Source organism: Ipomoea nil, unplaced genomic scaffold (genome assembly GCF_001879475.1).
Source record: "Ipomoea nil cultivar Tokyo-kokei standard unplaced genomic scaffold, Asagao_1.1 scaffold3105, whole genome shotgun sequence".
Classification (NCBI taxonomy): Eukaryota; Viridiplantae; Streptophyta; class Magnoliopsida; order Solanales; family Convolvulaceae; genus Ipomoea; species Ipomoea nil.
Window position 1 is genome coordinate 2693837 of NW_017619533.1, and position 10877 is coordinate 2704713.

The 10877-nt window shown below is 40.8% G+C and overlaps 1 protein-coding gene across 1 annotated transcript; it reads left to right on the forward strand.

Annotated features, from left to right (window-relative positions):
- The first annotated feature begins 7994 nt into the window (after window positions 1-7994).
- Window positions 7995-10409, forward strand: LOC109166788. The gene is made up of 3 exons (XM_019315677.1): window positions 7995-9126; window positions 9208-9819; window positions 9919-10409. The coding sequence occupies exons 1-3, from the start codon at window positions 7995-7997 to the stop codon at window positions 10407-10409; spliced, it is 2235 nt and encodes a 744-aa protein (XP_019171222.1).
- The last annotated feature ends 468 nt before the right edge of the window (window positions 10410-10877 follow it).

Genomic DNA, 10877 nt, shown 5'->3' on the forward strand with positions numbered 1-10877 from the left:
AACACATAAAATATGGGACGACGCCCGGTCAGCGAATAATGCTGGTAACCCACCAATACATGTGAAATATCATACATAGATAGTATATATGTGTAACACCCCCTAAAACCAAGCTATTTAAAGCCTTAAAACATGCAGATAACTTAAACCAAATCACCAAACACAGCGGAAGACTGAAAGAGAAGATATAAATAAAACAAGGAAACGGGGTGCTATGCCACGCTCACCCAAGGGTGAACGCACAGGCTAAATCTGCATTGTTTAAAATCTACAACCATCCAACAGAGTACTAAGTCTAGATTGGCTCACAGGCCACCAAACATATAAGGGGAGTTATACTAGCTGGCACTAGACCGCGCACTCGTCTAAGCATCACCTGAAAGAAGCATATAAAACATGGGACGACGCCCGGTCAGCGAATAATGCTGGTAACCCACCAATACATGTGAAATATCATACATAGGTAAGATATAAGTTTATAAAGCCATTTTCGAAATAGAATACATATATATAAGTCAAAAACCAAGAGTAATAGTCAACACAAGACTCAACACTCTCAACAAGAACACGGGAACACATCCCAATACTACAAAGGACAACAACGACTCACAAGAAGTCTCAAGGTATGGTCTATCATCACACAATAGACCAACACCCGACACGCATAACTCAAAGGAATAAGACACGACAAACGGCAACACATGCCTTTGTAACTACATACGTCACAAGAAGAGAACTCACAACAACGGCTACACAAGCCCTCGTGACATCACCTATCACGAGTTGATATGCCTTCCTTATGCACGGTTCCAACCTTATGGCTACCCCCAACCTTGTATCTTATTCCAACCATTACCTCCAAGACCCTGTACTTCTTAGTCCAACCTTTTCCCTCCTGGGACCGTCGTCCCCCACCAACGACCACCAACGAGACCACCGATTTCATAGTACACGAGGGTACCGTTCACACACAAGGCGACACACGCCTTACCCAAAACACGTGAACCTGACACACAGGTCACAACTCCATAATCACGTCATGGCCACCACGAGGACCATTGCAACACCTTGGTGACTAGTGTCCCATACCACTAATCGTGCAATCCAGGTAAAGCCACACACACATCACACCTCAACAGGAATCAATCAACGGATCACAACGAAGATATGAAACCATACGCAATCAAGGAATGGATCATAGTCCAACAACAACAACGATGAATAACACAAGTTATCATTAACCAATAGGAAGGTACAAACAACACACACGCTTGCATTTAAACACCAAACTAGCATGCTTATCAAACGGGTAAACCAAACGTAGTTCCGAAGAACACACAAGACTCATCACGGTTCAACGAAACACAATGTTGAACACTTAGCACGATTCACGACACCAAAACCTACATGGAATCCTACCATATAGTTCTAGACATACGAAACATCATGAAGACACTCAAATAGTTCCACAAAAGAACATCGGGATGTCAAAAGACCAAATACCGAGTCAAAAGAGTCACGGGGAACAAATCCCCGCCAAACCTCATATTGTTCCCCGCGGGTGGACCCACGGGTAGGCCCCTACCTGCGGTTCCGCCCGCGGGTATACAACCCACAAGGCCCTTGTACCCCGCGGGTAGGCGGCGGGTAGACCCCCTGCCCGCCGTTCTGCCCGCGGGTACACCCTGTACCAAAATAAATCCCTTCGGGGATTTTCATCTCCAAACTCAAATTCAAGTCCAAAACATGCCAAAACTCACCAAATACAACAAAGTGACTTGAATCAAAGGAATAGCCAAGCAATGGCATACAAGAACCCTAAACACAAGCTCTAGATATGCACTTTCACAAGACAATGCATAAACACTCACATTTCATAGCAAAACACATGTAGAATCCAAGAAATATTCACATAGGTAAGCAAAATAGATTTTGTAGAGCATGGGTTACCTCTTGTAGACCAAAAACCTTCACTTAACACCACACCAAGCTCCTATCAAAGCTCACCTTCCAAACCCACTTCAAGAACATACCAAAAGATCATAAAGATCCTATCTTTAAGAAAAGACACCTAAGAAAACACAAAAAACACAAGATGGACATGGATCTTACCCTCCTAGATGCCCAAATGTATGAAAGGTAGAATCTTGGAGACAACTCTTGAAGTCTTGACAAAGCTTCAACTTGGCTTGGAAGAAAAGCTACCCACCTTTTTAGAGAGAAGATGGAGCTAGGATTTGGAAAGTGTAAGGATAGAAATGAGGTGTTCTTACTAGGTTAGGTTACAATACTAACACAAGGTGAAAGGTCAAGAATACCTTACTAACATGGAAAGGTGTAAGGAACAAGGGAACTCCTTACAAAGCTCAAGGTACAACTTTGACTATGGGGTTGACTAGTCAATTACTAGTCCCCGACTATTAAATTTCAGGAATTTAAGGAATTAAATTACAAATTGAAATAGGATTAATTACTTTATTAATCCCTTAACCGAATTGGATTTCGGGGTGTCATAATATGTATTTAAAGTCATTTGCGAAACGGAATATATATATATAAGTTCAAAACCAAGAGCAGAAGTCAAACACGAGACTCTTTGCACTCACAATAAAGATAAGGGAACACATCCCAAGACAATAAGAAGTATAACGACACACAAGAACGGCTCAAGGCATAATCTACCATCACATAGTAGATTAACACCCGACATGCATAACACAAGAGAATAAGGACACAACCATCGGCAACACATTGCCTTTATGACAGCACATGTCACAAATAGAGAAACACACAGCAACGGCTACACAAGCCTTCGTGACATCACCCATCACGAATTGAGATGTCTTCCTTATGCCCGGTTCCAACCTTATGGCTACCCCCAACCTTATGTCTAGATCCAACCATTACCTCCAGGACCCCTGTACATCCAAGTCCAACCTTTTCCCTCCTGGGACCGTCGTCCCCCACCAACGACCACCAACAAGACCACCGATTTCATAATACACGAGGGTACCGATCACACACACGGCAACACATGCCCCCCAAGAAATACGTGAACCTTACACAAAGGTCACAAACTCCATAATCGCGTCATGGCCACCACGAGGACCATTGTCGGACCTTGGTGACTAGTGTCTCATACCACTAATCGTGCAATCCAGGTACAGCCACACACACCACACCACAACAAGAATCAATCAACGGATCACAACGAAGATATGAAAACATACTCAATCAAGGAATGGATCACAGTCCAACAACAACGATGATTAACACAAGTCATCATCAACAACAGGAAAGTACAAACAACACACATGCTAGCATTTAAATGCTTATCAAACGGGTAAACCAAACATAGTTCCGAAGAACACACAAGACTCATCACGGTTCAACGAATCACAAGGTTGAACACTTAGCACGATTCAAGACACCAAAACCTACATGGATTCCTACCATATAGTTCTAGACATACGAAACATCAAGAAGACGCTCAAATAGTTCCACAAAAGAACATCGGGAAGCTAAAAGACCAAATACCGAGTCAAAAGAATCACGGGGAACAAATCCCCGCCAAGCCAACATATGTACCCCGCGGGTGGGCCCACAGGTGGACCCCCACCCGAGGTTCCGCCCGCGGGTACACACCCACCAAACAACGTTCCTCGCGGGTGGGGCAGCGGGTAGGCCACTGCCCGCCGTCCCACCCGCGGGTACACCAACCTGTACCAAAATAATCCCTTCGGGGATTTTCAACACCAAGCTCAAATTCAAGTCCAAAACATGCCAAACCTCACCAAATACAACAAAACGACTTGAATCAAAGGAATAGCTAAGCAATGGCATACATGAACCCTAATAACAAGCTCTAGATATGCATTTTCACAAGACAATGCATAAACACTCACATTTCATAGCAAAATCACATGTATAATCCAAGAATCATCAAATAGGTAAGCAAAATAGATTTTGTAGAGCATGGGGTACCTCTTGAAGACTCAACTTTCACTTTAAACACTTCACAAAGCTCTCAACAAGGTTCCCTTTCCACACCCACTTCAAGAACACACCAAAACAACATAAAGATTTCACCTTTATAAAAAGATACCTTAGAAAACACTAAAAACACAAGAGGAGCTTAGATCTTACCCTCCTAGATGCTCAAAAGTATGAAAGGTAGAATCTTGAAGGCAAACTTGAAAGATCTTGGTAGCCCTAGGTGTGGCTTGGAGAGAAAGCTAACTAGCTTTTAGAGAGAAGAGAGAGAGCTTATGATTTTTCTCTTGGAGAGTGTTTGAAGAAATGAAATGTGTCTTCCTAGGTTAGCTTGAAAGACTATTGCCAAGGAAATGTCTTATATACCCTTACTAAGATGAAATGTGTAAGGGAACAACTCTCAAAGCTTTAGGTACAACTTTGACTTTGGGTTGACTACTCAATTACTAGTCCCTGACTATTGAATTTTCAGGAATTTAAGTAATTAAATTACCAATTGAATTAGGATTAATTACTTAATTAATCCCTTAATCGAATTTGGATTACGGGGTGTCACACAAAGTATCTGACATCTATTCAACCTAACAATGGCTCAGTGACTTTTGGAGATGGTCAAAGAGGCAAGATAATTGGGAAAAGGAACTTTAAATGTTCCTGGATTGCCTCATATGGATGATGTTCTCTTTGTAAATGGACTGCAAGCTAATCTCATAAGCATAAGTCAGCTTTGTGATCAGAACTGGAATGTCTGCTTCAATCGAGACTGTTGTAGTGTTCGTGATAAGTCATATCAACTTGTCATGGAAGTTACACGTTCTTCTGATAACTGTTACATTTTAACTAATGATACTGTCTCTTTTAGGTCAAAGTCAGAAGAGTCCAAGGTATGGCATCGACGACTGGGTCATATGAACTATCGTGATATGGATAAGCTGATCAAACTTGATGTTGTGCATGGTATACCAAAGCTGAAAATGGATTATGAAGGAGTTTGTGGTGCCTATGTTATGGGAAAGCAAACCAGAGCCCCTCACAAAGCTGTAAAGATGATTACCACTGAGAGATGTCTGCAACTGGTACACATAGACCTAATGGGTCCAACTCAAATAGAGAGTATTGGTGGTAAGAAATATATATTTGTTTGTGTTGATGATTTTTCACGTTTCTGTTGGGTATCTTTTCTAAGGGAAAAATCAGAGGCATTCAAAGCATTCAAAACACTCTGTGTGAGACTTCAAAAGGAGAAAGATGAACCTATAGTCAAAATCCTACGACTCAAAAGTGATCATGGCAAGGAATTTGAAAATTCATCTTACTCAGACTTCTGCTCAAAGAATGGAATAGCTCATGAGTTCTCTGCCCCACGGACTACTCAACAGAATGGCATTATGGAAAGAAAGAATCGAACACTACAAGAAATGGCAAGGGTTATGATCAATGCATCACGTCTACCATAAAGTTTTTGGGCTGAGGCAGTACACACTGCATGTCACATAATTAATTGGATATATCTAAGGCCTGGTACAACCATGACTCCATATGAAATATGGAAAGGTAAAAAGCCTACCTTGAAATATTTCCATTTTTTGTACTAAATGTTTTATCTTGATTGATCGAGAACAAAGAGGAAAGTTGGAGCCCAAGAGCGACGAGGGAGTATTCCTAGGATACTCACCAAACAGTCGAGCTTATAGGATATATAATAGGAGGACTTAAACAATCATGGAATCAGTGAATGTTGTCGTAGATGATGAGCCAGACGAGCCTGAAACCATATTAGTGTCTGATTCTACACCTGAGTTACAGTCTGATACATAGCCCAAGCCACCTGATGAATTTGAAGAAGCTGAGCAACCATCTGTGTCTGATGATCCACCAAACGAAGATGATGAGAATGCTGAAACATGTCAACCCCAATCTGATCGTGATGGGAGAGACAAGTCAACCAGAATTCAAAAGAATCATCCCTCAATCAATATTATTGGTGATCCAACTGCTGGAATTCGTACAAGAAGTAAAGTGAGGAATAATCTAATCGAGTTAGCTGGATATTCTTGCTATACCTCGAAAATTGAACCCAAAAATGTTAAAGAGGCACTACAATATGAGCATTGGGTTAAAGCTATGCAAGAGGAACTACACCAGTTTGACAGAAATCATGTTTGGGATCTTGTTCCTAGACCAGTTGATGTGAATATAATAGGAACAAAGTGGATCTTCAAGAACAAGACAAATGAAGCTGGGAATGTTGCAAGGAATAAAGCTAGACTAGTTGCTCAAGGATATACTCAGATAGAAGGAATTGATTATGATGAGGCCTTTGCTCCAGTGGCTAGACTTGAATCTATCAGAATCCTATTGGCAATTGCATGCATATTGGGGTTCACACTATTTCAGATGGACGTAAAGACAACCTTTTTAAATGCTTATTTGCATAAGGATATCTATGTGGCACAACCAAAAGGGTTTGAGGATCTAAATTATCCAGATCATGTATACAAGTTGAGGAAGGCTCTATATGGTCTAAAGCAGCTCCAAAAGCATGGTATGAACGTCTGACATAGTATCTTCTGCATCAAGGATATGATCGAGGAAGTGTAGATAAGACTTTATTTGTCAAATCTACTGGTAACATGTTACAATAGCTCAAATCTATGTGGATGATATTGTTTTCGGATCTACTCATCAGAAGTATACTGATGAACTAGTAGAGGTTATGAAAAAAGAATTTGAAATGTCTATGGTTGGTCAACTGACTTATTTTCTAGGTCTTCAAGTAAAACAATGAACTGATAGATACTTCATCTCATAAGAGAAGTATGCTAAGAACCTAGTTAAGAAGTTTGAGCTGGAATCCTGCAAATTTCCCAGAACTCCTATCTCAACCTCTATAAAGTTATCTAAGGATAATGCAGGTCAACCTGTAGACTCAACACTTTATCGGAGTCTAATTGGAAGTCTTCTCTATCTGACAGCAAGTCGACCAGACATTATGTACAGTGTAGGAGTCTGTACAGATATCAGTCAACCCTAAAAGAGTCACACTTAATTGCTGCTAAAAGGATCTTGAAGTATGTCAAAGGAACTGAACAGTATGGGTTATGGTACTCTAAGGAAAGCAATGTGAATCTTGTTGCATAATGTGATGCTGATTGGGCTGGAAATGTGGATGATAGAAAGAGTACGGCAGGCGGTTGTTTCTTCATTGGGAAAAACCTAGCGTCATGGTTAAGTAAGAAGCAGAACTCAATTTCTTTAAGCACGGCAGAAGCAGAGTATATAGCAGTTGGTTGATGCTGTACTCAACTCATATGGATGAAGCAGATGTTGTTGGACTATGGTTTACCACAAGGATCAATGACACTTTATTGTGATAATATAAGTGCCATAAATATCTCTAAGAATCCTATTCAGCATTCAAGAACAAAGCATATCGACATAAGACACCATTTCATTAGGGATCTTGTTGAATCCAAAGAAACCAAATTGGAATATGTACAGATTGACAAACAACTGGCGGATATACTGACTAAACCGCTTGATGCAAATCGGTTTGAGTTTCTTAGGTCTGCTCTAGGAGTATGCCGGATAGATGAGTAAATCAGTCTACACAATTAGAAGAAGGGTATGAGGTCTGGGGTTTAAAAAAATTACCCTCTAAGTTATTCTTTGCTATGTTGAGTCCACCTCAGTCATTGTTACCCCTCTTTAGGTTTAATCTGGTCCGTAGATTTAAATTTCAAATTCAAGATCTCTGAATTTGGTCTGTTCCGTAAAAATTGCACAGTAACATCCCATCTGCATGTCTATCACATCAAATCTCATTAAATGCATCCTCTTTCTCTCTCTCTCTCTCTCTCTATACACTATCCAAGTTCTCATATACTCAAAACACTCAAAGGTTTAGCTCATTCGTTTCTCCTCATTCTCTCATATAAGCCTAAACCTCTCTCTCTTAGGGTTTCTAATCACAAATACTCTCCCAAAAATACTCAAAAACCATGGCTGATGCCTTAAGAAACATGATGATCAAGGTGTATATGAAGGATCATTCCCCTGAGAATGCCCTCAAACACGTTAAATCACTGATTTTGTTAGCCATGAAGAACAAGTTGAAGCTCGACCCAATTTTACGAGGCGAGATTATTGTTACGATCATCACAAACTATCAGGAATTTCTGGAAGGCATGTCTGATGATGATACATCTACATTGATGATGATGGTTGCGGACAAAGATAGTTATGTCACTCCGGCATCCATTGCTGATCCGGATGACGGGAACAGGGCCGGTGCGTTTCTGAAATACTTTGACAACATGGCACTTGAATGGGAGAACATTGTTCGTGAACGTGCTGCTGCCCAGGAGCGTTATATGAAACTGGCTCAAGAGGATGCTCACCATCGGATGGAGATTCTGCAAACCAGGTCAAAATCTATTCTATCCTCTGTTTCTAATATCTCTGCAGTTAAACCTGTTGTTGAGTCTGGATCCCTAGCCCCTATTTTAAATGTGTCTTTAGAATCTCCTATTGTGCCTGATGTGTCTAAGCCTAGTCTACCTGTTTCTGAATCTGTTGAACCTATTTTGCCAATTGACTCTAGTAAGTCTATGTCAGTGGACATTGATACTTCTAAACACACTATTATGCCTGATATTGATATGTCTGATGTAAATTTGTCTGATGTTACTATTGAAATCCCTAGCAAAAATCTACCTGTTCCACCTCTTACTCATAATGAACCTGTTACTGAAATACTTGTTTGTGTTCCTAAAACTGCTGGTGAGCATCTTGAAACTGTTCAATACTTTGCCAATGAACCTACTGAGTCTGTTCCTACACCCTCTCAAATCTTGAAACCTAAGTCTGATATTCCTCCAGTTGATAAGGATGATGATTTGCTGTTATCTGAACTCACCAAACACATGGGTGATTCTGTTCTGCGCATTGTGCGAGAAGAACATCTTTTTGTCACTGGCACTGCACATCCTGAGTCAACCAGTTTCAAAATTAGGGATGTCCAGAATATTCTTACTTCCACTCATCCTACTACCTCCGAAACTAGTCACTCAGTTTCTACAACCCCTGTTGATGTGTCACCCAAGAAAGAGTCCAGAAAACCCAAAAGGAAAGGTGTTCCTGAGAAGTTCCTAGTTGATCTCACCATTGAGCCTGCAATTGCCTCCTGAACTGAAAAGAAGAGAAAAACCTCAGTCTCTAAGTCAGCTGATCCTCCAGTTCAGCAAGTCTTCAAAAATTTGAGAAGTTCTGTGAAAGGGAAAGCCCCTAGTGTTCCTCTTACTGTGAAAAAAGGTAAGTCAGTGAAAGGGTCCTCTAAGCCAAAGGCAAGAAGTGCTACTCCAACTGGTCTTCCTTCTGCTCCAGAGAATATAGATACTGTGGAGTATCAGCCTAAATTTGTTGATGAAGTTGTAGAGAGCAAATGGGAGTCTATGATAAGAAGAGAGCTAATAGTACAAAGATCCATTGACATCAAACAGATGAATTCTGTGTGTGATGTGGTCCCTCTGCTAAAGGAAGCAGGGTTGATAAACACAGTGTACAAGATTGGTCCTTACTCTAAGTTGCTGACTTATGAATTCTACTGCAATCTCAGTGAGTCCATCGATGATCTAACTCATGAGAGGTGTCTCCAAGTGTGTGCCAGGAAGAGCTGGTATGTTTTCGGTCTAAATGTCATAAATGAGTACTACAAGCTGCCAGTTGTAGATGACGAAGAAATTGATGATTGGGATCAGGTTGCCAAGACTTTAACCAGTGGCATTCTGACTGAATGGCCATCCTCAGATTCAGATGCTCTGTCAAGTTCATAATTTACTTCAAAGTTTGTCATTCTGCACCATATTGCCATACACAATTGGTTGCCCTCTGCTCATCTCTACACTGTAAGTAAACCCCTAGCAGGTTTGATCTATCGCATTGGAACCAAGAAGCCAGTGGACCTTGGTAAGTGGATATTCGATCATGTGCTAACACTGGTACATCCTAGAGAGCAAAAAGTCAAGCTGCCATATCCTAATCTGATTTATGGCTGGTTAACATCTCAAGGGCTTGTCCCTTTGGCGAATGAGACTGTTCGTACCTCTCTGACCTACACAATGGATTCTCGACTTCTTTCTGGGAAGCATATCCGGGATGTTCAACCAGTCAATCCTCCGCAAAGTACCTCTGATGATCATGTTGACAACACTCCCTATGTCAACAATTTGCGGCTCTCCAAGATCTTGAAAATTCATGTTGACGCTCTACAGGCTGCCAGTGCCATCATAAATACTCAACTACATGCAGCTCGCACTAAGCTAGCCATTGTGCTACTTCGTTTAATCCTTGCTAATGCTGAACCTGCTCAAGATACTGCTCATTCTGCTGATGAAAAGGGCCCCTCTGTCAACTGATGCTACCTTTGCCTATTATCTGACAAAAAGGGGGAGTAGCTTTGGGAGTTGTTGGTTTTAGGGGGGTATTCTACTCTGTTGGTGTTAGTGTCCCTTCTGGCCCTGTCTGGGCGTTTGGTTGATTGTTTGAAGTTTAAAAACTCTTTTGGTTTTCAAGTTTAATTTCTTCCTGCACAGTTTGTGTGATGTCAGTGTAACACCCCGTGTTATGGCCTTCAATCCCGGATTAATTATTTAATTAATTCCGTTAATAATAATTAAAAAGGGTTTAATTTGACTAGGATTCCCTTAAATTAATTAATGTGGTCCACCATGGATCGTGGACCCTTGCCTAAACTAGAGTCTTAAGCCTATTAGAAATAAAGAGAGTAAACCTTTTACTAATCAGATTCTAATTAGGAGTCCTAGACCTAATTATCTATTAGGAATGAAGAAGGTAGGCCTTTACTATTTAGATTATGATTAGAA

What these genes read in the sequence shown, in the direction of transcription:
- LOC109166788 (XM_019315677.1), top strand. Translation starts at nt 7,995, where the DNA reads ATGGCTGATGCCTTAAGAAACATGATGATCAAGGTGTATATGAAGGAT. An exon ending in CAGAAAACCCAAAAGGAAAG is followed by an intron (nt 9,127 to 9,207) that starts GTGTTCCTGAGA and finishes GAAAAACCTCAG; the next exon opens with TCTCTAAGTCAGCTGATCCT. An exon ending in AGATTCAGATGCTCTGTCAA is followed by an intron (nt 9,820 to 9,918) that starts GTTCATAATTTA and finishes AACCCCTAGCAG; the next exon opens with GTTTGATCTATCGCATTGGA.